The sequence below is a fragment of the Vanessa cardui genome, chromosome Z (assembly GCF_905220365.1).
Source record: "Vanessa cardui chromosome Z, ilVanCard2.1, whole genome shotgun sequence".
In the NCBI taxonomy this organism is placed as follows: Eukaryota; Metazoa; Arthropoda; class Insecta; order Lepidoptera; family Nymphalidae; genus Vanessa; species Vanessa cardui.
Window position 1 is genome coordinate 14,799,598 of NC_061154.1, and position 27,157 is coordinate 14,826,754.

Genomic DNA, 27,157 nt, shown 5'->3' on the forward strand with positions numbered 1-27,157 from the left:
ATTTTAAACGTCTCGACTTTTTGAGCGATTATATCGTTGACAACAATAAGGAAACTTTGTTTGCGATATTATTAACTTTTTGGTTGCGTCAATTATTTGAATATCCTAAGTGTCTCTAATTATTTTACGCTGACTGTACAATCGATATTTTAACTGCTATCTGTTATTTTGAAACGCTTCAGCCGTACTTACGAAGGAAAATAAAAAAAATGTTGATTGCAATTAGCTTAATTGTTAAGATTTAACAAAGAGTTCATTTTAAAGAAAGGAAAATAAAAGTACTGGTCGCTTAGAGAACGGCTGTATAAAAAAAATAACAAATTTAAAAAAAATACTCCTTTGCAGTGGTATGGCGGCCATTGGGAACTGTCGGAAAAGTATGGCAAGGTGATTTTCGTGAATGGGTACTCGACGATGATTAGCTATCCAAAAATTAGTTTGTGTAAATCAGCAGTAATCAGTTTTATTTTCATTCCATTGCATTTTCCGATACTACATCTAATTTGTGTCGTACTATACAGGTCTATAGCAAAAAGCTTCATATATATTTTATGTTCTCTATTTAATATAGTATTAATCTTTATAGTATAACTGATAATCTATTTATTATATAATTCATTATAAATTGATTTAGGTTTGTTAATGGTAAATCATTAAAAAATATATCAACTTATTTCTACTTAGGAATAGAATGGCCTACATGTGTATAGGGATATGTTGTTAGGCCACTGACCCTCTCTGAATATCAGAGCTTCCGAAGATCCAAGAAATGGATGCAATGAAAATAAAACAAAACAGTACGTATTGTAAGCTTTACTGAAAAATTTCTTACCTAGTTCCATAACCTATTTATCATTCATTACATAGAAGACTAAGGTGCACCCAATATTATAATAGCAGGACATATATTCCGTGAGTGAATATTTTAAAAAATAATTTTGTTACATATGCCGAAAGTGTTTTACGTTTAAGTTATAGATGAGTGATAGTTCAGACAATTTTGACTTTTTACCAGGGTGGTATAGTTTAGAGGTCCACGCATTAATTCCTTTCTCTTGTCAGTTTCCATGCTTACAAGGAGGCTCCGCCCACGAACGAGGAGAAATTTCTCAAAACTTACATACATTGATATAGCACATCAATATTAAAAGATAGTATTAGTCTATTGCTGTTTCAATAATTTCTCCAATTCGTTAGCTGGATATATATAGTATCGTCATTTATGTGAAATAACCTTAAATCTGAATACATGGAGATATTATTGATACATGAGATCCTATCGAGGAGACACTGTAGTGTACAATATCTATTATTACGATGACACGACATTCAATTACACGTGAAACCGAAACACAGGTTGACATAAAATAACGAAGTAGACAATGCGAATCGTGGTGCATATTATTACTAATGCTTCCGTTATACATTCTAGGATTTCCTTGCATGCAACCTTTATTACTTCAGATGTCGCCGCAGCACGCAGAGTTAGATATGCACGAGAGCCGTCGCTCAATATGACGTAACGATAAAATTATCGTATCGGCTACAATCTCACAGAACTCTTTCCGCTACAGACTCGCCTCGTCCCATTAGTTCAAACAATATTATCAATAAAAGTAACATCATAACTATAGATATACAAAATATAATAGAATTTAATTATATAATTACATAATCGATCTTAAACTCAATCAAAAACAAGATTATACAGAGAAGGCAGGATATTACAACATCGATTAATTAATATCTATTACAGCTACTACATATTATAGGAATATATGGTAATACACAAAACCGATACACTCATTGCCGCAATTTAATATCTGCGTAGTTATTGAATATTCATATATATTATAACTGTGAAATATCTCAAAACCAAACGAATACCATATTATTCTAATCCCTTACAACTCGTTTTTCTGAATATTATACTCTTTAGACTTTGCAGAGTTGAGAGAGAGAGAGAGAAAGAGACTTGAAGTGATTTCAATCAAAGATGATCCTTACGATGAGTTCCAAGATCTTGGCACAAGTATTACAAAGCCGAAAATTGTCAAATGGCATACAACGGTCTCTGTGTAAAAAAAATCAAACTTCGAATCGGTACATGAAACAGCCCACCATTTTAATTTTAAAAGAGCAATGAATGCAATCTTAGGCATCAATTATAACACAAGTAAGAGCATTTATGTAAATTATACTATACATTTTTCGTTACAATAATATATTTGTAATAACAAAAGAGTATCTCACTGATTGTATGTGCGCGTTTTTCTCTTCTCGTATTAAGTGACCGTGTGTAACATTGCTTTACACGTATAGACACACGTACAATCGTCAATGCACAATACGTGTACGTATCGAGAAAACAATACTGTTAAATATGCATTCAAAACATTTATTCCTAAAACCCTACTCGATGATTGCTTAAATACAGTTAATATATCTACGAGTAGTACTCGGTCACGAGTCCACGCTGTGATTGCCGATGGAAGCTGTGAGAATATTGAGGAAGCTTTATTTTATACGAAATGAATAACTATTTAACTAACACGGGGCCTCGATTCAATTTCAATACATAATATTTTATCAATAAATAACTCTCCAACTAATTCTTACATATTAAGAACAAAACCAAAACACACCTTCAACTGAACATATCTGCTTATATTTTAAATAAAAATTACAAAACTCATCGTGACTGGACAATTATAAATATATCTTCGAAAACGCATCGTCAAAAAACGCAATACTAACATATTTATTAACTAATTAAATCGGTTAAATATTTAACAAATACCGACCGAATTTTAAATAAATTGCTGTCGGTGATTGTATACAATTGATACTAGGAACAATCGCCTCAGTGGTTTCATATAAGTCATTCAAAGGCATGTTTTCCTCTTCAGGCAAACGATTAAGTTTAACCATTGACAAACGTATGGTCTATTCTGGCGCTGCACTTGCGCAGAATGAAGACCACGAGGACATGTGCTTGTTTTATTACAATTCATCACTTCATCCGATATCAATCCGAAGAATTTGCTCGGGAATGCAAAAGTGACAATTTATACTACCCGGGGTTATGTCTTGTACAAGCCAACGAGTAAAGGTTAGCGAGTATTCCTGATCAAAATCTGTCAGTTAGGGGTGGTGTAGTTTTCTTTTCGACTAACATTAAAATGGTAGTATTGCTAGGACATTAATGTGTGCAAGTTATACGGATTGCGATCGAACAATTGTTGGCTTAGAAGGCGTGTGCGTGGCGACAGACGCCGCAGCCGAGAGCGAACTCCTCGCCCGTCGGCGGATGTTGCACGTGGAGCGGACACTCGTCGGACGACCCGGGAAGCTGCTCTCCTTTGGGTCCTGAAATAATAATCATACGTAACCGTTAAATGACTTACCAATTATTTTTCGTAACAACAACAACAGCCTGTAAATTCCCACTGCTGGGCTAAAGGCCTCCTCTCCCTTTGAGGAGAAGGTTTGGAACATATTCGGCCACGCTGTTCCAATGCGGGTTGGTGGAATGCACATGTGGCAGTATTTCTATGAAATTTGTCACATGCAGTTTTCCTCACGATGTTTTCCTTCACCGTTGAGCACGAGATGAATTATAAAGACAAATTAAGCACATGAATCAGCGGTGCTTGCCTGGGTTTGAACCCGCAATCATCGGTTAAGATGCGCGCGTTCTAACCACTGGACCAACTCGACTCTATTTTTCGTAAGGGTTTGTAATAAGTTGAACATTGCTTCTTCTTTCGATTGATATACAGAAAGAATTACCGGCGGGACATTGCGGCAATAAATGTCTGGGTATGTTTGTAACACGTTGGAAGTCGTCGTGGCACGAGTTGCAGAAGTGCGACGTACCGAAGCAAAAGAACACTGCCACCTGCAGAATGAGTAACAGTTTTTAAAGATAAGTTGAAGATAATTAAGGTATATTTGTAAAAGCGGGCGACGAATGAAGACGAATGAAATAATGCATGTTCAGTATGTTCGAACCGATGTGTAACAACGGACGATGACACGCCCCATCCTCAATGTGCTTACAGTCGTGTTGTAAACGCATTTTATTCAAGTTTTTAAACGATTTTAAGGTATATTTGTAAAAGCGGGCGACGAATGAAGACGAATGAAATAATGCATGTTCAGTATGTTTGAACCGACGTGTCACAACGGACGATGACACGCTGCATTTTCAATGTGTTTACAGTCGTGTTGTAAACGCATTTTATTCAAGTTTTTAAACGTTTAAAGTCAAGTGCGGGCGGATGTGTTTACAGTCGTGTTGTAAACGCATTTGATTCAAGTTTTTAAACGTTTAAAGTCAAGTGCGGGCGGATGTGTTTACAGTCGTGTTGTAAACGCATTTGATTCAAGTTTTTAGACGATTAGACTAAAGTCAAGTGTGGGCGGTATGTGGCGGTTGATACTGACGGAGCAGCAGTAACGGCACTTGTACTCGAGGAAGTCGGCGCCGTGCTTCGGGCACGTGCGCGCGCCCGCGACATCGCTGCATGCGCCGCAGACCAGCTCCGTCGGCTCCCACCAGCCGCTGCTCTCCGCCTCGCAGCGCGCCAGCCCCCCGAAGTACGCCTGAACGCGTTCCTTGGGTTAATAAATCGGAATGCAGCACACCAGATTTGTTTATGCGTATAGTAATTAATTACTCGATATTAAACAGATCCTTTCTATTGCATAATTTCAATATACAACTTTACAGTTAATCAAAAATATATTTAGTAATTATACTTCACTTAAGAGGAAGGTAAGGAATTACTTTAAAAAGAAAAAAAAAATAATCGAAGTACGCCTGAACGCGTTCCTTGGGTTAATAAATCGGAATGCAGCACACCAGATTTGTTTATGCGTACAGAAACAGTAATTAATTACTCAATATTAGACAGATCCTTTCTATTGCATAATTTCAATATACAAATTTACAGTTACTCAAAAATGTATTTAGTAATTATACTTCATTTAAGAAAAAGGTAAGGAATTACTTTAAAAAGTAAAAAAAAATAATTATAACCATGCAGAGAACAATAACCGAGAAAACGTATGAAGTATGATAACTCAATAGAACTGCGTCGAACTCAATCGCCAGTAAGCCAAGAAGATAACAAACGAAAACAATGTGTGTCGATATCAAATAAAATATTACAAACTAAAAGACAGAAAACGACTTCAGTAACCTTGCCGCACTTATGGCAGACGTAGTAGGCGTAGCGCTCCATAGCGTATGTGGCGGGGTCCTCTTGAGCGCGGCCGCGGGACCCGCCCGCCGCCAGCCCCTCGTACTCCAGCCGCATCAGCGCCTTGCGACGCACCTCTTCGGACAGGCGACGGATCGGCGACAGGAGTTCTTCCAAAGTCCAATGGGTCATATCCTCCTGTTCGCACAATTGTTTTGACAGTTACAATCTTTTTATGATACTACATGCTAAAAAGCTTGTTGGCATGTAGTATCAATCGATATCATGACTCTTTGTATGTTGAGCCAGAGTTATAATACATGGACGTGTGAAAGGATAAAATTAACAAAATAGCTTGCGTCTTTGGACGTTTATGTGTTGTTTAGTTTGAACTGTGATCCCAACTGAAGTCAATCGACACGTTTTATACACACCTCTTATGTTATTTTAATCTACTAACCTTGCAAATAGGGCACTGCGAGAAAGAGAATGTAATGCGGGGCCCGACCCACTTGTTCGCCAGGACCTTCTTACAACAGTGCAGATGGAACACGTGCCCACATGTCAGCTGGAACAATTGTTTACAGTGTACATGGAATATATTTAGATATATTGCAGAATATGCAGCGTACACTAAATAATAAAGTGTTATTACCTGGATAGCGGGCGCAGCCTGAAGTGGATCGGTAAAGCAAATCATGCACATGTCGTCTGCGTCCTGCCGCAGCGATTCGCAACCGGCGCACCCGAACAAGCACGGCAGGCACGTTTTCTCATCGCGCACGCCGCCGCATGCGTGACCGCAGCTGTGCACGCGGGTGCAGGCCTCGCGACCGTGTTCCTGTTCATAACGATATATATACATATTCACAGTAAACATAACATTAAATTTACGAAATATTTTTAAAGTTAGAAACAGGAATAAAAAGGGAAATGTATATTTATTGAAAGAAGAAAGAAGAAAGAAAGAAAGAAAAAACATTTATTGACATACACACATATAAAGAAAAAATTGATATAAAAAAAACATAAACAAAGAAAGATATAATAATAACGAAAAAAAAAAAAAATATATATATATATACATATATAATGAATATAAAACTTGTGTGCAGTCAAAAGGAGACAGCTCAGGCTATGAGGGATTTTTATCCCTCTGCTGATTTTCAGCTGTCTCCCTTGTAGCCACGCAATGACAGTATCAACTTAAAACATAAATATTGCGTAGGTTATTGTTTTTTTTACCTGACATTGTTGATCGGCGCAAACATTTCCTATAGCCAGTAGTCCAGTACTTCCCCTAGCTCCACAGAAGCGACACGTGCCGGCCAGCCCTGCGGTGCCTTCCGTCTCAGTCGGCACAGTCCCCGCGCCCTCGAGCCCGCGGAACTCAACCAGTGCCTTGAGCGTACGTCGGTCTACGAGCAACAGTAGCCAATGGAGTTTGGCCCGCCCGCAGCCTTCGTGTATGTCAATGCGGATGGCACTCTCTTCCTCTTTGCATATCTATCGAATAAACATTTCATAAATTCAATAATAGTATAAAACTCACACTATTGAGTTAATATGACGTCAAATTTTCTTCGTCCTATGAGATAAGTTATCTGAAGAAATTACTGAGACAGCATAACACAGCACTCACCTGCCGTTGATGATTACGTGCAGCCCTATTGAGGTGCAAGAAACGATCACACTCTGCGCACAACGGACCGCACGACCGACACTCTATAACGGCCAGCGTGGAACCGTCGTCGTGATTGGTGCAATGCGATCTAGTTTCAGCTGCAGAATCCCGGCCGCGACTATCTCGACTCTCGTTTGATCTGTTTATTCTGCGATAGAGTTTACTTTAAATAAGTAAATAGTTCAATTAGAAATTAATAACTTGCAAATTATGAAAGTTGATAAAACTTAAAGAAACTTATATAGAAATATACTTAAAAATTCTGATTTTGCGTTCATTCATATTTTCATTGATTCATAAAAGCACGTTATTACTTTATTATACTAAATTAAAAAGTCGTAATTTTTAATCTACATGTCACGTGACCTAAAACACGAGCCGCATGATGTGACGTAAGAACGGCAAATACGGTCAATAGCTCAGTATTGAGTTAATAACAGGTAAACTATATCAATTTTTATTTTTTCGGGAAATAAAAGGTATTAATATAATTTTGCCAAAATATATGTTTTGTGGTTTTTTATCGATCCGGTATATTTCTTCCATGCTTAATTCGATCATTGAATAATAACAAATAAAATAATAATAAAAATAACATAATCTCACAGTTCAATATGGTGATGGTCACAGACACATAGAGATGCCAACGCCTGCCAGACGACCGCCGATGCAATGCAGCGTGGCGGCCGACGATCCATTTCATCAACTAATGCTACCCCGCGCACATATTGCACCAGAGCGGAGCGGGTCTCCATGCCCCATGAACTGGATACTTTGTCCTGCGAAAATATATTCAAATTAATCTGAATGAAGAGAAATAAAGATTCAATTACCAAATTTGTGTTCATATTCCAAGCTATGCTGACTGAAGTTGACTAGAATCGGTTCTGGTAGAAATATCTCAATAACATATTGTAAGTAACTTCAGCATTTTTGCACATCAATGGCATCTTGCCCGACCTTAATTACTTCGGTCGGGTAAGATATCATTATCGGAATAGATATATTTCTGTCAATAAAAAGCCATACTATATTTGATTTACTCGATTATTAATATCGATGTGTGTAACATCTCACCTCCGCCATATCTATCAGCAGTTTCACGACAAGATGTGCGTGCTTCTTGGTAGTCTCTCCGCGCATAAACCAGACTTGAGGTGGGACGGGGCTGACGCTGCCTCCCAAGGTCACTGTGCCGGGATTAACAGTGCCGCCCCCTTTCACCTTCACTTGTACCGTGATTGCCTTGCCAACGTAACACACTAAGTGGTCCAGTAGTGTTATCCTGTACAATTTTTTTTTTTTAATTTTAGTCATTGTTTTAATTAGCAACATATAATTAATAAAATTGAAACTTATAGTAGTATTGTAACACAATATCATTGTATCTCACCTAACCGCTATATCCCCACCATAACTTAGCGCCGCTAACATTTTTTGTGGCGGTACCTCAGCGATCATCCGTCGTAGTAATGATATAACCTTTAGACGAAAAAACATTAAAAATGAAAATTACTATTTTTATATCTTGCAGAAAATATTGTTTTGAAGAATCAAGAACAAAGTAAGACTTATAGAAGATTATATATCTGAGCAACCTTAAATGATAAAAGTAATTACTTGTCTTTGCACTCGTTCACTGCCCGTGTGCAAGAGAGCCAGCAGGTCGGCTAGTAACTCCGTGCGCTGGGCGAGGTGTGCGCGCCCTACTGCACTACCACTGAGTGCCAGCAGCTACATCAACAAGAACAGAAACAGTCAACACGTGGTTCAAGAAACAAAAAATATTTTCTAACATTCAAATTGACATACTTGTAATAATACCTTATTAATAAATGTACGTATACTTAAATTTCACCAGCTACAAATGTGATTTCAAAATATATTGCTATAGTTTAAGTGGTATAATTACAACAACAACAGCCTGTAAATTCCCACTGCTGGGCTAAAGGCCTCCTCTCCGTTTGAGGAGAAGGTTTGGAACATATTCCACCACGCTGTTCCAATGCGGGTTGGTGGAATACACATGTGGCAGAATTTCTATGAAATTTGTCACATGCAGGTTTCCTCACGATGTTTTCCTTCACCGCTGAGCACGAGATGAATTATAAAGACAAATTAAGCACATGAATCAGCGGTGCCTGCCTGGGTTTGAACCCGCAATCATCGGTTAAGATGCACGCGTTCTAACCACAAATTGACATACTTGTAAGTATATTGCTAATTAAGAGTGCACCTCATAAATAAATGTTCGTATACTTAAATTTCACCACCTACAAATGTGATTTCAAAACATATTGCAATAGTTTAAGTGGTATAATGATATGAAACAACTGACCAGCGAGAGCATTTCGAAACAGTAATTGTCCTGCTGATGGTGGACGAGAGGCAGCCGTGGTGGCTCGTCGGGGTCACGATCAGCCGCCTCCGCGCAGAGAAGAGCAGTCTCCCAGTCGTCGCGTACTCGGGCCGCTTCGCAGCCTATCGCGAATACGATGTGCGACATTACCTGCGTTTGGTAACACACAAAAAGTAATAATAAAATAACCTAAACATTCAATCGATTTATTTCAATTGCTATTTATTGACAACGAACTGTGCCCGCGAGTCCCATCAAAATCTGTCAAGCCTTTCCAGATATTGCCCGAAACAAACAGACAGACAGACAAAAATTGTAAATAATAAAGTGAAGAAGAGTAAAAACAGACACTCCAATTGTGTTATATGTATAGGCCTTTTTTTCATATCACTTTACAATAAATAAAAAAATAACTCTTCCATAATAATTGACAACTGACCTGTCGCTGCAGCGAAGTGAGTTGGTGTCCAGCAAATAGAATGCCAACAACGTGCTCTCGTAAATCGCTGTCATCTCCTGCCGCCTCTTCGGCCGTTCCTCCCTCGCCAGACTCGCTGCTACTTTGCTCCCATTCCAGAAGTTTGCCGAATACCTGTGCAGTAAATATATTTCTTCACTTGCACCTATATGTTTGAGAGTATTTCATTATGAATGTTTTCAGATGTAATGTGCGCACTTGTGACGTCAACAGCCGAAACACTCGTAGCGTGTCTCTCTCTGCCAGGGAATGTAGAGGATGCACCGACGCATGCGGCTCAGGGTCCATTGTTGGCGCTCCGAGCACTCGTAGCTGACGCACGCGCACTGCGCCTTCTGGTCCGCGAAGCTCACACCGCAACCGCACCGATGAAGTGGACGATCCTGTTTAGCGAAGATATATATTAAAAGGTACCTTTATAAAATTGAGTACTTTGTTTTCAAGTATAGTACGACACAACTTAGATGTCGCATCGGCAAAATTCGTAAAACCGATCACATCCGAATTTAGTACGCTACGCCAAATTATCAATATTTATTTCTCATGCGAATATGATCTTTGCACCAAACGTAATATCTTGTAATTTCAAATGACCTAATATATTCGTCAATTTGACACGTCGATTTACATGCACTTGTTTTCTCTGATGCGAGAATCTATAGCGACGAATAGCGTCGAATGGCGCGATAGGGAGCTATTTCTATTGGTTGTATAAGTCGGCTTTATTTTCATTCCATTGCATTTTCCAATGTTACATCTAATTTGTGTCATACTATATATTAATACAATTTTAATATTTCTCATGTAAGTGTTTAAAACTAAAAAACAATATCAACACTCACTTGGTAAAGTATAGCAAACCCAAGTAGCCGCCTTCGGATCGACTTCTATATCTTGCATATGAGTCATATCACTTGATCCACCACTGTACAAGAATGTCATCAATAAGGTCTTATTCTGGAAACAAAAAAAAACAATATAAAAAAAAACCTTTCAAAACTCAAAGATTTTGGTGTCGTTAATATATAATTTATATTTACCACGGTATCTCTAGTATTGTCAACGTGTACACAAAGTATATGCGGTCGATCTTGGTGAGACGGTCCAGCATATAAGAGTTGTATCCATTTAGCTCGGTTGCGATCCTCGTCTCCCGACTCCCAGAAGGTTTCGGTGCTGCCGTCGGTTAGAGCGCCTGCCATTCCGGGCCGCGATGAAACGCTCACTTCACACCAGCCAGTAACATCGGGACAACTCCATATAAACTCCTGTTGCTGTTAGAGGAAAAATGATATATTAGTTTGACCTGTTTTTCAACACATAAGTCTATAAAACGTTACTTTTTAAAGTTAGAGTTTGCAACTGTTTCCCTTATAGAAAAAAATAAAAACAATACCTTAGTGAGATAGCTATGATAACTCTCTTGGAGAGCACCAAGCAACCCTTCCTCATACGCGCTGTCCTCGGCGTGTGACAAGATCTTGCTTATAACACTAAACACTTGCGATCTGATCCCGGCGGCAATAACAGTTCACACGCATAATTTAGCAAACAGATTATTTTCACTCTTTTTATTAAAAGCATTTAATTAATGTTTTACCACAAAATAAAACTTCATGATATGTATTTATTAAAACATAATAAACTGGCAAGCAGAACTGAACGATTTTTAATTTATTCATTCTCATTTTAAGAACAGAGTCGATAAGATGACTATGTAGTTCTCGTAGGGCTACCTTATACATTACAAAACTAAACTATGACTAACTTAAAACTAGTTAATTTCACGATCCAAATTATTGAGATCTTATACATCCTTTTTCCTTCTTCGGATGTTGGATTTGTTAAAATGATGTTTTAAAATCCCAACGTCCTGTCTGGCACATCACTTCGGACACACATGTGATACACATCTTTAAAACCCGGGTAATCAGGGCAATTGGGGGAAGGTACTTTTTTAAAGTAAAAATGCAAAATTTATTTAACGGCATGTGTCCAGAGCGGAGTCGATATGCTGTAATGATATCTTGTTGGGATAATCTACTAATAACGTCTATCTAAGAAAATATAGCAGAGCTGTGGCTGAATAGTTTTATACCAGATACCTTTTTGTTTTGACCTTCCATCGAAGTAATTGTTTTTTAATTAAATGTATACAGTCCGTATACAATGGTAAAATGAGTGTTTCGATTCCGTCGCTACAAGCTCGTTTCGCATAGACGTCTACTCGTTCATTACCAGAAATACCAATGTGTGACGGAATACATTGTAATATTACAGTTTTACGGTTTTCCTTGAATTTTTGCAGGAGATCTCATATAATATAGGCTATCGGTATTCCTCGTAAAGACGAAGTACATCGAACCAAATGCTGCAATGCACTTCTTGAATCCGAAAGTATTATAAATCTATCATAATTTAACGATTGGATGTATGCCGTTTCGTAACGCATTTCAAATTTAGATCAATAGTATCATATAAACGTTTAGCTTTATAAATTTCCACTTACTATAAGTCAACATGAGATAATGATACAACAAAAGCGCTCAATAATATAAACCTTTGCTCATATATCACTTTAAAGTACAAATATTACAATAAAAAGCTCTAACCGGTGTAAGAATGATCTATCGTGCTGCGAGTAGTGAAGCGCCCAGCAGCGCACGGCTTGCAGCGCTGCAGCGCTGGCAGGCGGCAGCGACGGCGCCAGCGCGCTCACAGAACCGAGGAACGCGTGGAAAGCGGCGCGCGCGCCTCGCGCCGCTCGACCGCCAGGACATATCGCTGCTGCCGACGCCGTCGGAGTCGGGTACCGGCTCCAGTCGTTGCAAGTATTCTTTAAACACAAAAGTCGAGCATCACAATCGTTGTACTACTATTGTTTTGTGATAAATTTTATTATAAATTATACGGATTATTGTTATATTTATTTTTGTTTCTCTTATTGTTTTCATTTTTTCGGTATTACATATTTTTATATTTCTTATATATATGCTGTATTATTATATAATTAGATATGGGATCGTAGCATATAGTCCGAGCTCCTGTTAATAGCATGAAATTGTAACCGGTAGCTGGTACCCGCAAGACAGGCTTGTCTAGTGCGGGACCACTGGATGTTTTGCGACTATATTAACTTTTCATGTCAATATATATTTTTTTTATTTATAATTATAAGTTTAAATAAAAACAAAGTAATACCTCTTTGTTATCATCATAAGAGAGTGGCGGCGGAACGATGCGTGCGAACTTGTCGAGCGCGTTGCAAAACCACCACATGACGTCATGTACGCTAGTTGGTTGTGATGTCGAGCGCAGTAGCCAATTGAGTGCCTTTAAAGAGCATATTGGAATTAAAAATAAACTTTAAAATGCAATACATAATCCCTACATAAAATTATACTCACTTCAAAAGCGTACTGTCTGATCGTATTTATTCGAACTGCCGCATCCATCTTTTGTCGGCAAGATGGTAGGTCGCGTTTGGCAAGGATGAAGGCGAGTACTGGACTGCGCATTATCATATCAGGGTCAACTTGCGGTGACTCGAAAGCTGAGACCGCACAACCTTCGCTCGCCCATTCTCCCCCACCAACTAGTTTCTGCAGAGCTGCGCTTGGCTGGGCTAAGAGTGACGAGCCGACTCCTAATAAAACATTGTTATCATTTAATGCTCCATCACTGAACTGATGTATCTAAACAACTTCTGAAGCATTGCTAATTGTAACACAATGATTGTCAATGTTTTCCTATAATATAATATCAACAGTTATTTAATTCAATAAAAGCTTTATTATTTCAATTTGGTTCACTCACCGGAAAGTGTTTCCTGTGGGTCTGACTCGATGTTGTCCTGGAGTGGGCGCGCCGCGTTAGCGAGGTCCCGCCCTCCTGCCTGGCCCATAGACACGGAGCGCGGCACCCGCGCCCACTGGGCACCGGCATTACCAGACGTCGACGGTATCTCGTCCTAGTTGACAAACATAGTAAAATCATGTGTATTAAAATGGAAAATCAAGTCAAGGCATTTGACACAGATTCAATTTATGGTAAATGGCATCTACCGAAGTCGCCGGCGGTGGTCTCCCTAACGAATGATATCTCGCAGTATCGGGTACAGTTGTCGTGGTCTTAGGCGCAGCGCCCAAAGCCGGTAGACACTGGAATGGCGGCGCCGGCTGCCAAACACTACCAGGAGGCGTGGGAGGACTGCGGCCACCTATTTCATGCCAACCAGAACTGCTTGATGATTCTGATAACAATCGTATAATAAACAGTTTAAATATACATCTCATTCTACGGAAAAAAATATAAATTTCTATAAGCGATTAAAATACAACCTATCCTTTATAGGATTTTAAATTAACATGGTTATTTTTATTATTAAAGTTATTAATTTCGGGATATTTACCATGTTTTTTATTTTTGTTCGGTGGAGCTCGATATTTCGTTGTTTTTTATAAAAAAAAAAAAAAGTTTCAACTGTCGAGAGTATGGAATCCAATAATAAAATTATGCAAACCCCCGCAAAATAAAATAAAAAATTCGCGAATTGATACGGTGAGTTTCGTCTGCAAAACACGGGATCGAGTGTCGAGTGTACATAAAATAAATTCGACTAGTGACAATGGTAGGGGTGAAAGTGACAATAGTAGTGGTGACCGGTGTTTACGTAGCAAACGTACAAGAAAGGAGGTAGTTCGATACGGACACCTCTAACATTATCAGCATCTACCCGCACACTTCAGTCTCGTGAACAAGACATTCGTAGACAATGTCGAAATATCGAGCTCCACCGAACAAAAATAAAAAACATGGTAAATATCCCGAAATTAATAACTTCAACCTAGCGTTGTAATACAAGACTACAATGAGAATTTAATGAAAATGCGAGTCACAGTAGGGTACCTGAGTTGATGAGCGGCGCCAGGTCGAGGAGGAAGGTGGCGTTGTCCCGCATGGTGTGGTGGTCGATGTCGGGCGGCGCGCGCTCGAGGCCGAGGCGCGCGTCCTCCGCGCCGAGCCTGTTCCGCTGGCGCGCGATGGCCTTCAGCGCGCGCTCGCGGCATTTCTCGCAGTACAAGTACCACAATTGGTACGCTACTAAGGTAGCTCGAATTTTCACACCAATAAGGTCTGTGCGGGTGGCGAGGAACGAAATAAAAAAAGTAAAGAAAAAAATAAAAATATAATTAAGAGAAAACGCACTTAAAATAGAATAGCTTGTAAAATAAACGCCATAGGAAAACAAGTTAAGACAAAAAATAACGATACATTAAGTAATTAAGGAAATTATATCGAAAAACAACACAATCACTTAAATATTAGGGACGTCTTAATTACTTCGAAATGACAATACGTAACTTTATATAGTTGATTTGATAGCATCCTCAAATTTAAACTATTGATTACTTCGTTATAAAATGTGAACAACGATAAAAAATATAAACTTATGCCCGGTTTCTGAGGTTTGCACTAAATTTTCACTGGAGGACTGTTGTTCTATTAAGTGTTATTAAATTTCAATTTTATTGTAATTTAAAATTTGAATTTAATTCTCTATTTAATTTTCAAGCATCATTTTACGCTCTAACGAACAGGTAAACTACGGACAAAAGTAAGCTCCTCAGAAACTTAGCATAATTTATAACGAATTATACATTACGTTCACAGTCTATGTAAATTAAATCAATTATTAAATATACTTTTTTAGTACAAACCCTGAGAAAGCTGTCCACACTCGGACGAGTTCGAATCATTGGGAAAGGAGTCCGCCTGCTTGTACTGTCCGCAGCGATCGTACCCGCGGACAGTGGGCGCCCGGCAGCCGGGGTGCATGTGTCGCATGTGTGCTGCCAGCGGGGGAGGCACCATACCACCACCACAAAGCTCGCAGGACACTGTGAAAACGAACCATTTTTATATGTTATATGTTATGTATCCAATTCATTATTACAACAACAACAACAACAGCCGGTAGATTCCCACTGCTGTGCTAAAGGCCTCCTCTCCCTTTGAGGTTTGGAACATATTCCACCACGCTGTTCAAATGCGGGTTGGTGGAATACACATGTGGCAGAATTTCTATGAAATTTGTCACATGCAGGTTTCCTCACGATGTTTTCCTTCACCGCTGAGCACGAGATGAATTATAAAGACAAATTAAGCACATATATACAGCGGTGCTTGCCTAGGTTTGAACCCGCAATAATCGGTTAAGATGCACGCGTTCTAACCACTGGGCCATCTCGACTCAATTCATTATCGTATGTTGTTAACCTTACCCATTAACGGAGCTCTTCCATATTTATAGTCTCTCTTCTTGCGTACCACTAGTTTCGACTCCTCGTTTTCATTCTTTTCAATGAGATCTTTTCTGTTTCTAAGAAAAGAATTAAAACATTTACTAAAACAAGCAGCTCGAACAATTTTTGCGTTATATGGATATATAAATCGGTCTCGTACTTGTCGGTAGCTACAATCAGTTGATCGGCGTCGTTGAGTGCGTCCCAGAGCGCGACTAGCGCACGCAATGACGGCGGCAACACGTTCACCACAGATGGACCTGACGATAAATAATGTTAGTTCATTTAAATTAGCACTACATATTATAAAACAAAGTCCCCTGGCCACTTCTATCTGTCTGTATGTTCACGATAAACTCCAAAACTACTGAACGGATTTTCATGCTGTTTTCACTAATGGATAGAGGGATTCATGAGAAATATGTAGGAATATAATTAATGTTTTTGTGTAAATAAGTGGAAATAGAAAGAACATAGTTAGTTATTTAATTAGTTAAACATAAATAAAAGTTAAACATATTTAAAAAAAGTACTTATGTCCACCCGTGCGAAGCCGGGACGGGCCACTAGTATATAAAAAATGTAATTAGAGAGTATGTAAAGCAACTTATATGTACCAGGATCAGGGGCACTCGAAGCGCCGGCTTCCTCCTCACGAATCGGGGCGTCTATATCAGATATATGCGCTCGGCTTGTGCTCGGCAACTCGGTGCCGGAACGCGTCAGAGTTTCCAGTGTGGAAGGATTGATATGCAAATATTGTCCTGCAATTTGACGTAAACATCTAAGTAGTATCCGTAATTTAATCGCAATTCAATTAAAACTTGTACAGTTGACATAAAATTTTAATGATACACATCTGATTGTAATACAAACATATATGTTATTCGATTGTATTGAATTAAAAAGGTTGCTCTTGTTTATTATTACTTCTGAAATGGCAACAAGTTATTACTTGTCGTATTACACACCTGCATTTGATACTTCGACGGAGTGGCGCTGCGGCCTCGGCGGCGGCGTGTCGTGGGGGGGTCGTGTCACAACACGTGCGCCTGCCTTGGGCAGCTGTGGGTGGAACTTCAAGAACGCGGCACAGGCTATGGCGTCGTGCACTATACCTGATAATCAAAATTGAAAGCCATATTAAACGTTTTCGAACAATATATTAAACAATTTTCAATTTGATTGCAATGCAATGTATTACCTTCGTGCCAGAGCAGTGCAGCGAAAATAGCGCGCAGACACTCAGCTTGCGCGGGGCTGAGCGCGAACTTGCGCGGCGGCACGTTCCGCGCGGGCAGCGGCGGGGGCGACGCGCTACGTCGACTGCGCGACGGACGCAAGTGCTCCCACGACAACCGTTTAGGGCTCCACTCCTGCACCAATTCATAAGTTTCGAAAAAATATCGATTAATAAAATCGCATCAGCTATTTGTTGCTTCGTATCTGCTCGGATCTGTTGTCCGAATCTGCTCCCTGCTCTACTTACCTTCTCGTTGTACGTTATTATAGCGATGCTGAAATCAATTTAAAAGAAATCCCTGACTTTGTCTTCGATAGGAACTTGCCCAACTGCTGATAACTTCAAAGAAAATTCAACTAACACTTCTACGATACTAAATTGTAAAACAAACACAAGCCAAAATAATAAATAGTAATAAATATATATTTACTTAGGAAAGCTAATTAGGATAACTAATTATAATATAATTATAACTATTCATTATTTGTAAATTAGTTCGCAAAACTTATCACTTTCAAACAGACATTGCATGTATGTATGTCGCCGGCTTTCGGGTAAAACCAAATAAATTATGTTTTATCAATTCGAATTAATGTAGCAAGTAGTATTTAATATTATTATACGATTTTATACGCACTCAACATCAATTATATTTCGTACACGTTGCTAATCTAACCCAAGATGGCATTTTAGGGCTATTATTCTTGTGAAAGTAAACCTTACGCGCGAAAGTAAATAACTTTCACTGGACATTGCGTTCGAATCGAATAATTAAATTAAATGTGCCGTCACTTACTTCGTTTTGGAAATTACAATATTTTAACATTTCACGGGGTGTATCTGTATTTAGATAAGGGTGATCAAGTCGAATCTTGTTTTATTATTAAACATACATTTTACATTAAAAATATGTAATCGTATGTTTGGATAAGATTATTAAGACTAAATTAATAAATAAATCATACTATTCATGAAAAGAGTACTTTTTAGGAACAAAAACCAGGAGTTAGGCTCGGGTTCCATCATAGGACATTAAATTACTGTATTATAAATCTTAACAGCATGTAAATCTGTTTATTTGAAAAGATCAAGTATGCGAATTTCTTTCCGAAACGGTGGTAGTATTTAATTATTGACGATTCAAAAACGGTTCATTGTGAAGTTTACTTGAATAAAATTGAATTGATTTGATTTGATTTAAATTTTGAATGATCAATAATAAGTTAATTAACTAGTGTTAGTTAAATATTGAGTTAACAGAGAAAACGAATTCTACATAATACGCAATATTATCCTTCGTCTTTACCTTTAGGAATTTTATTAAGTTTTACCAGAAGCACAAAAAGATGCATATATAGCATTATCAACTGAATTTGGCAAATGAAGCGCATATCTTTCAATAAAAGCTAATAAGTTAAATGTATAAGTATATGTATGTATATAATTTTATTCAATATCAAAATGTTGCAAAAGTGATAGCCAAACTTGATGCAATTTTTTTGTGCGATGCCTGCTGATATATATACACAAGCAAATGAACAGACGTACATACATACTAAACATAAAACATACTAAGATCCAAAAAAATGTGTTTTTTATATAATTTAGCCCACCCTTTAATATGTTCAATGTAAATGCTAATTCACTTGACCAGAGGAACAAGAGGTATTTGAGAAATATGAAAGTAACATATTATAATGTGCATTAGGTGAACTAAAGTAGGTTGAATAAATAAAAAAAAATAGATAACAAGAACCTTCGGCGCGTCATAGTGAGCATTAACGACATCCTCGACGACGCTGTCGGGCGAGGTTTGCGTGCCGGTCTGCGCCACGCGGCCCGCCATTGTTTCTTCCTTTGTCTCCAGAATATCGGTCTAAAGCGCATTTAATACAACATTTTTTTTAAAGATAACAAACAATAAACTTCCAATACTTACCTTGTATTTTGTTATAAATGCATGCACATGTAATTTTATATCGGTTCAGTTGTGTTAAGAGCTTTCATTTCGATCGTCTCTCTGTTACGGACAATTTCCATTTATACGAACAACGACAAGGTTAGTCAATAATGTGGGTAGGATATCTACCTCTTGCATGGCGGCGACGTTGTCGCTCGAGCAGTGCTTCATGGGCCACCACTCGTCGCTGTTGCCGTTGTTGCGACGCGGCATGCGTCTGGTGGCAATCGTTCTTTAGATAAATACGTACATATAATATATGCATTTCAAACTTTGACACAAATATCAAATGCATTCAAATTATATCAAGGTTAGATCAAGTGCATCTTAAGCGATAATTACGAATTCAAATACAGAAAACATCGTGAGGAAACCTGCATGTGCCTAATTTCATCGAGATTAGGCACATGTGCATTCCACACACCCGCATTGGAACAGCGTGGTGGAATATGTTCCGAACCCTCTCCTTAATGGAAGAGGAGGCCTTATCTCAGCAGAGGGAAATTTACAGGCTATTACTAATTCATCACTTGCTCGGCCGTAAATGAAACAATTGTGAACAAATTTGAATGTGTGTAATTTCATTGAAACTCTGTCCAGGTAGATGTATACATGGGTATCCATCAACTCGGATTGGGACAGCGTAGTATAAACTTATTTTTTATGCAATTGCTTGGCGGACGAGCATATGGGCCACTTGATTATAAGTGGTCACCACCCTTCATAGACAACGACGCTGTAAGAAACATTAACAATTTCTTTCATCGACAATGCGCCACCAACGTTGGGAACTGAGATTATTATGTTGACAATATAGTTATGTCCCTTGTGCCTGTAGTTACACTGGTTCACTCGCCCTCCACACACAAACCAGAACATAACAATACCAAGATACCAAGTAGTGTTGTTTAGCGGTAGAATATCTAATAAGTGGGTGGTACCTACCCAGACGGGCTTGTACATAGCTCTACCAACAAGTAGACGAAGCCCTACCTACTTTTAGAACTATATATAGATGTATATTTTATAAAAATCGTTACAAACCTTGGAGTAGGCATAGAAGTGGACTGGTTGCGTAGGAGACGCCCGCGCTTGCTCGGCTCTCCAAACATGTACGGACTGCTACTCTCGTCGCTCTGTAAAATCTTACACCAATTACTGTTAGTTATCTCAATAATTTGTCGTTAAAGTTTATTCGCTAAATATGCTTGAATTTAGGTTAACTATTTTAGTTTCAGTACTTAAGTTTTTTTAGATAATTCCTTTTCTTTGTTACATTGATAATTAAAATATTAATGCCTTTTTATATATATAAATTTTAGTGTTTAGCACATTAACATAACACATTGAAAGCGCTACATAATTTAGCAACTACCAACTGCGAATAGTTTTATTTGGTCAGTTTAGGTTAGATTTCATACTAGATGTTCGAATATAGCCTTAAACTCGAGTTGAGTTTTGATTCTAGTTGATGTATATCTATAATCGATTAATTAAAAAAAAGTACAATTATCTTAAACCTACCTCATTAGCAAGATCACATTGTATTGAGAAAGGGAAGCGCTGTTCCTCCGGAATCTGATCTGGAACTGAAGAAACAATAACATATGAATATACATACATTTAGTACAAATACATTTAGGACAAATATATCTCTAAGTATAATGAAAGGCTATGTTTACCGTTGCTAGGCGCGGGAGCAGGTTCTTCTTCTTGCCACAGGGGGAGCAATGCTCGGGCCTCGTTGAGCACTTCGTAATTCGCTGTGTATTCCTCCTGGACAAAACACGATAACAACTAAAGTTACCTGTCGATTGTTATGCAACACCACACACAACTAACTGGCATTTTACAAATATTAATATAAAATAGACACTTATAAAAATTTTCTTGAATACTAATACATATATTAATAAATAAAAATGAGACAACATCACATACAGTACGACACAAATTAGATGTAGCATCGGAAAATGCAATGGAATGAAAATAAAACCGATTACTGCCGATTTACACAACCAAAAGAAATAGCTCCCTATCGCGCCATTCGACGCTATTCGTCGGTATAGATTCACGCGTCAGAGAAAGCAAGTGCATGTAAATCGACGCGTCAAATTGACGAATATATTAGGTCATATGAAATTACAAGTTATTACGTTTGTGCAAAGATCATATTCGCATGAGAAATAAATATTGATAATTTGGGATAGCGTACTCAATTCGGATGTGATCGTTTTTACGAATTTTGCCGATGCGACATCTAAGTTGTGTCGTACTATACATTACTCTGATCCCAATATAAGTAGCTAAAGCACTTGTGTTATGGAAGATCAGAAGTAACGACGGTACTACAAACACCCTGACCCAAGACAACATAGAAAACTAATTATAATCTACACCGACTCAGCCGGGAATCGAACCTGGGACCTCGGAATGGCGTACCCATGAAAACCGGTGAAAACACCATTCGACCACGGAGGTCGTCAAATAAAATCAATCATTAATAGAAGGTGCACCAATGAGTTCACGTAGACGTATCCTTATACACCTGTGTAGTCTTATCGAATTCAGTGTTTAAATACTTGTATTTAAATTATGCTGATTTTATTAGCTATTTCAGTAGCAAAAGAATTTGTCTTCTTACTGAAACTGACTCCGAAATATAGTTATCAAAGTCAACGCGTATCTAACCGTAGAAAAAGACCCTTCATCATCTCCACATAACATTTTCCCGATCACATACAAATGCTTGCGTAAGTGTGAAGGTCACTCACTCAAATAAGAAAATCACGATGTACAAATAAAGTACCCTTTTAACTTCTCAAGACGTTTTAAATAAAATGAACTTTTTATTGCCACAAACCACATAACTAATGACAATTTAATTTTCGCTTATAATGTTGTTCTCCAGAAATAAACAACTTATTATCGCTGAGCCGAGACATTATAATGATTTTCAACTGTTTCTTATACCTCAGAAGCTCTTATACGAATGACTTTTAAAAAACTCACTAATGTTTAGAATGATACTTCAGGATCGATACTTCTTTCGGTTAAATTATGAAGGTTTAACGTGGAAGACAATATCGCAGCGAAACGCAACATAAAAACAGTCATGATTCCCAAAGTGGTCCAGGCGGACCCCCAGAGGTCCACGAGAGACATGATGGGGGTCTACGTAGGCGTGTATAAAAAAATGGGGGTCCATAAGATGTTAATGGGGGTCCACGAAAATTTATCTGCTTTCGATAGTAAAGAGCAAAAATGTAAGCATAGTTATATTACCTTATTATTTTTTTCTTGTAATTCTATTCTTTTAATAATTAAATGTTAGAAAATGTACGAAACTCGGAAGCGACACAATTTTTATTTTTTGGCGACTTTAAGAATGTGATAGAAATGTAGCAGCAGGGGATCCACCGAAACCAATAAAATTTTGAAAGTGGTCCACGAGAAAAATATGTTTGGGAACTACTGGTCTAGCGTATGCGTTATTTACGGTTGCTGCGGACGTATAAGAAGACAAGATATATATGAATACTTTATATAGAGAATAAATTTCCAAAAGATTTGAAAAAAATCGGCGACAAATTAATCTACCGTTTACAAATAAAAATTGATTATTTATGATTTAAAGATATTTGCAATATTTTTAAAATGTTTAATAATACATTGATGTTATTAATAAAATGATCGTAAGACAGATCTTATGAGCACTTTATTGATATTATCATTAAAATACATTTAATTGTTAAATATTAATGGATATCAAAACAAAACAAAGACTTGAAGGAAAATCACTTTATACAAGTAATTTTCCTATTTATTTATTTTTTTGCGGGTTATTTTCCAAGATTTTCATGTAATACAATAAATAAATATAATAAATGTATTTCAATTTGTCCCACATGCTTGGCACCGGAGGTTCGTATAGAAACAAAATTATAAATATTTATTTGTAGACGTATTTATTAATCCTGATCACATTAAAAGAAGCGAATCTAACTGAAAATCGATTTGTTATTATTATTAGATTATCGCTTGTTATTGTGTCGATTCAAAACATTATTTAGTGATTGTTTTGTTAATAATATAGAATTTTGTTTATAATTATTTGCATAAATGAAAATAAATCAAGAATTTAATAAAATAATTTATAAAAGTATTTAGACTATTATTATAATAAAAGCGAATATAGTCAACTAGATTAAAATTGACGATGTTGGCTTCCTAACCGACTTCGGTACAGGCAAGCTGATCACAAGGAAGACTGTATACCGATATAATGCAACTAAGCAGCATCCATTGTAATGCAGAAGAAAGCACGTAAAGCCGTTGCTGCCTATTGTCGTATATTTAAGCCTACATTAATATAATACTATATATATTATACAATGTATTTATGCCGTAGTATGGGTACAGAGGTGCTTAAGATTCAGGAAAGAAGACACGCTTTTATTACCAAACGCTACCAAACTAATGACAATTTAAATTTCACGCACAATGTTGTATGTAAGGAAACAAGCCAATGATTTGCAAGTGATACCTTCACCTCGGAAATATAGTTAGCATATTTATATTTCTCGTTTCGATTTCGATGATTACGTAGTTAATTGATGAAAAATTAATTTATATGGGTCAAATTAATTTACCGCCTGTTTCAATTATTATTGAATACAGCGCTTATATTGAGTCGAGATGGCCCAGTGGTTAGAACGCGTGCATCTTAACCGATGATTGCGGGTTCAAACCCAGGCAAGCACCGCTGATTCATGTGCTTAATTAGTCTTTATAATTCATCTCGTACTCAGCGGTGAAGGAAAACATCGTGAGGAAACCTGCATGTGACAAGTTTCATAGAAATTCTGCCACATGTGCATTCCACCAACCCGCATTGGAACAGCGTGGTGGAATATGTTCCAAAACCTTCTCCTCAAAGGGAGAGGAGGCCTTTAGCCCAGCAGTGGGAATTTACAGGCTGCTGTTGTTGCGCTTATATGATATAATTATAGTGATGTTATCAATGACGTCATCGAATAGGTTATCACAGAGGCATACCTGCGCGTCCTCATCCTCGACGGGCACGAGTAACGTGCGGTCGAGGTGACTGTTGTACTGCAGGCACCACGCGACGCTGACGCAGCCTTCGATGTACGTCTGCATTGTCTCGTGGCTGAGTCGTACCCACGTACCGTCTTTGTTGACCACCTTGAAACAGAAACAATATTACGACTAAACTAAATGTACCAAATAGACAAACTTATGTTAATGTGTACTTTTCCCCCTAAAACTAATATTGCTATTCGCCCTATTAGTAAATTCTTAATTTATCTCAATAAGCATATCTCAATAGGGCTATTTGACTGCTTTTTAAAATCCATTTTATATTATTTAATAGAGGTTAAGGGACCCAGCAAAAGTTGTTTTTTTTATTTCTAATACATATTTGCCGAAAAATATCATATTAAAAATTCCATATTTAAATAACGCGCCAAAACGATACTTGGGCAATATGGTGCTGCAATGGGGTCGGTGACGTCACTTTGCTGTATTTTAATCTGTGGTACATAAGCCCGGCCAATCAGGAGCGTTTTGTGTCACGTGACAAACGTTTCAAAAAATGCAATTTTATTTATTTATTTTTGAATAAATTAAGTATTATTTTCAACTTTCGTTACTAAATAACCATTTTTACACTCATGATATACACTGATTACAATAATTCACGATTTATTTTTCGCACTGTCAAATAGCTTATTGTCTGTCCTAAAACAGAAACATCCTATGACATAACAAACATCAATACATTAATTACTAATGATCACGTGATACTGTAGATGAAAAATATATTGATAGATCTACAAACCTCTTCGACGATTGCCACATACGCTCCGGCTGGCACGCGGCTCAGTTCCTCGGACTGCAGGCTGGGCCCGGCGCGAATGCGTAGCCCGGCGCTGTCCAGGATAGCGAATCGACGTAATCTGTAGGTGGCTGAGCCTAGCCAACGATCTGCTGTCGTGTCCTCACCAGCGCACTCGGCCACTTCCACCTTTAAATCCTACAAAATACATTTGAAACTAATTAAGTGTCGATTCAGTGCGATTTGAAAAACGTCGACATCCTTTAAATTTACACAGAAACTAATTTTTGACTGGAATTTTTGACACATTGCATTAGGAAACGATGGATGTTATCCTTAAAACCGCATAAATTGTAGATTAGCTAATGTAATTTCTTCATTAAAAACCCAAAGCTATCGAGTGTAACGTGCCTAAAACGCAGTTTATGAACCACGACAATTTGTTGACACGTCAACCCAAAGTCGGTAACCCAATGGATACCTGAAAGCTCGCACCGTATGGTACAAGATACATAAAAACTATTTTAAGTTATTATCATTCAGTATAATTATTATATTTTTGTTTTAGCCACTATAATTTGTGAGCTGATATATCCGAAAACGCAAACATAACATTCGTACTGTTAAACCACATAGTGTAAAACTTTTCTTTGCTAAATTATATTTTCAGTTTATACTTTTAGCATAAATAAACACACATCGAGTGACTATATACCTGTGCCGTAGGATAATCGTCTAGTGTACATCTAAAAATGTAATTCCCAGGAGCACGCGGCACCCAAACGGCCATATAGGAGCCGTCGCGCTGGGCGTCCACGACTATTCGTTCGGCGGGAATGCGCCCACCGCCTCCGAGACCCTCTAGCAGCGTGCAGGCGCCGCCCCAAGCTCCACTTGCATAGCGCAACTCCTCGAACGAATAGTTTTGATACGGCTGTTGATTTAAAGTTACTTTCATAAATATTGTTTTACCATTATATGTTTCTTTTTATAAAAATAAGTTTGAGTAATACTTTGTACAAGCAAAACAAAAATGACATTGACCTTCATCATGGTGATAGCGTGAAACCACATAGTATCTCTCACGGTTGGCTGGTACGGCACGTCGGACAGGCTGCCGCGACGCTCCGGCGCAGATGCCTGATTAGACCGGAAAATACTGTCCTCTAGTCGTTGGACAACCACCTATGACAACAATGTACAATATATGTTATATATTACAAAAGGACTAGTAGATATATTTTTAGCATTCAGAATCGCAATTGTGGTTCAATAGTGAAATGCTGCTTGCTTTCCTGTCGCCGTCCCACGCGGTTATGGTTTGTTACTGTGTAAAATATATAATAATTTTCATTTATCAGGTACTTATTTAAATTATAACGTGTATAGTTTTAATATCTGATACATATGTAATTCAATTATTTTTTAATAAAGACAAGTCATTTATTGTCTCTTATTTTCGTTTATGGTTTAAATATAATGAATCGAGTATTTTCATAAGCCGTCTTGATTACAAAAAAATACGATAAATGTGAACTATAAATCTTGATCCATCCAAAATTATCGATTTGAATAGAAGATAAATTTTGACGGCATAAATTAATCAGCAGCATGATTGAATATGTTATGTTAATTACTGAATCTTGACTATTGACAAAATCCTTTAAATTTGTAATTTGAACCAATTATGATCGGCATGTTTTTGTATATCATGTGGCAAATGAGAAGACCGACCTTGATCGGGCTGTATGTTTTTTTCGTTTCAAATATTTACGTTAAATGTAAACTTATTTCACTTTTGCATGCCTGTATTTACTCTTATTTGAAGTAAACAATTATATTGAAATGAGTACTATTTTTGTAAGCATTTGATGGAATTAACGTCTTTCAAATAACTCGTTTTAATTAGTTAAAAACTATTTGCGGTCGAGACACTACACCTTCTTGAACATAGCAGCCTCTGCGAAAATTACTCATCGTCCTTTTCGTTACTTATTTAGTAAAAAAAACTAGTTGTATAAAGGCTTACATCTCCAGTAAGGTACTTTTTTAACAAAA

The 27,157-nt window shown here is 37.6% G+C and overlaps 1 protein-coding gene across 1 annotated transcript in view; it reads right to left on the reverse strand.

Moving 5' to 3' along the window:
- Positions 1-798: 798 nt before the first annotated feature.
- Positions 799-27,157, reverse strand: part of LOC124543036 (E3 ubiquitin-protein ligase MYCBP2) — an 89,274-nt gene continuing 62,915 nt past the window's right edge. The window contains exons 36-74 of the mRNA XM_047121048.1: positions 26,144-26,284; positions 25,815-26,033; positions 25,103-25,297; positions 24,295-24,444; positions 20,919-21,012; positions 20,761-20,825; positions 20,281-20,372; positions 19,366-19,453; positions 19,033-19,152; positions 17,238-17,409; positions 17,005-17,151; positions 16,651-16,797; positions 16,194-16,293; positions 16,013-16,110; positions 15,449-15,628; positions 14,637-14,864; positions 13,793-13,980; positions 13,545-13,698; positions 13,136-13,374; positions 12,930-13,061; positions 12,341-12,564; positions 11,125-11,236; positions 10,769-11,002; positions 10,571-10,685; positions 9,927-10,111; positions 9,690-9,842; positions 9,230-9,400; positions 8,512-8,625; positions 8,285-8,373; positions 7,969-8,176; positions 7,498-7,670; positions 6,850-7,039; positions 6,453-6,713; positions 5,863-6,048; positions 5,668-5,775; positions 5,208-5,405; positions 4,450-4,608; positions 3,793-3,901; positions 799-3,369 (exon numbers count right to left, since the gene is read on the reverse strand). Of these exons, the coding sequence (XP_046977004.1) occupies positions 3,248-3,369; positions 3,793-3,901; positions 4,450-4,608; positions 5,208-5,405; positions 5,668-5,775; positions 5,863-6,048; positions 6,453-6,713; positions 6,850-7,039; positions 7,498-7,670; positions 7,969-8,176; positions 8,285-8,373; positions 8,512-8,625; positions 9,230-9,400; positions 9,690-9,842; positions 9,927-10,111; positions 10,571-10,685; positions 10,769-11,002; positions 11,125-11,236; positions 12,341-12,564; positions 12,930-13,061; positions 13,136-13,374; positions 13,545-13,698; positions 13,793-13,980; positions 14,637-14,864; positions 15,449-15,628; positions 16,013-16,110; positions 16,194-16,293; positions 16,651-16,797; positions 17,005-17,151; positions 17,238-17,409; positions 19,033-19,152; positions 19,366-19,453; positions 20,281-20,372; positions 20,761-20,825; positions 20,919-21,012; positions 24,295-24,444; positions 25,103-25,297; positions 25,815-26,033; positions 26,144-26,284 (6,060 nt within the window). The 3' untranslated portion in view covers positions 799-3,247. The remainder of the gene's footprint in view (positions 3,370-3,792; positions 3,902-4,449; positions 4,609-5,207; positions 5,406-5,667; positions 5,776-5,862; positions 6,049-6,452; positions 6,714-6,849; positions 7,040-7,497; positions 7,671-7,968; positions 8,177-8,284; positions 8,374-8,511; positions 8,626-9,229; positions 9,401-9,689; positions 9,843-9,926; positions 10,112-10,570; positions 10,686-10,768; positions 11,003-11,124; positions 11,237-12,340; positions 12,565-12,929; positions 13,062-13,135; positions 13,375-13,544; positions 13,699-13,792; positions 13,981-14,636; positions 14,865-15,448; positions 15,629-16,012; positions 16,111-16,193; positions 16,294-16,650; positions 16,798-17,004; positions 17,152-17,237; positions 17,410-19,032; positions 19,153-19,365; positions 19,454-20,280; positions 20,373-20,760; positions 20,826-20,918; positions 21,013-24,294; positions 24,445-25,102; positions 25,298-25,814; positions 26,034-26,143; positions 26,285-27,157) is intronic.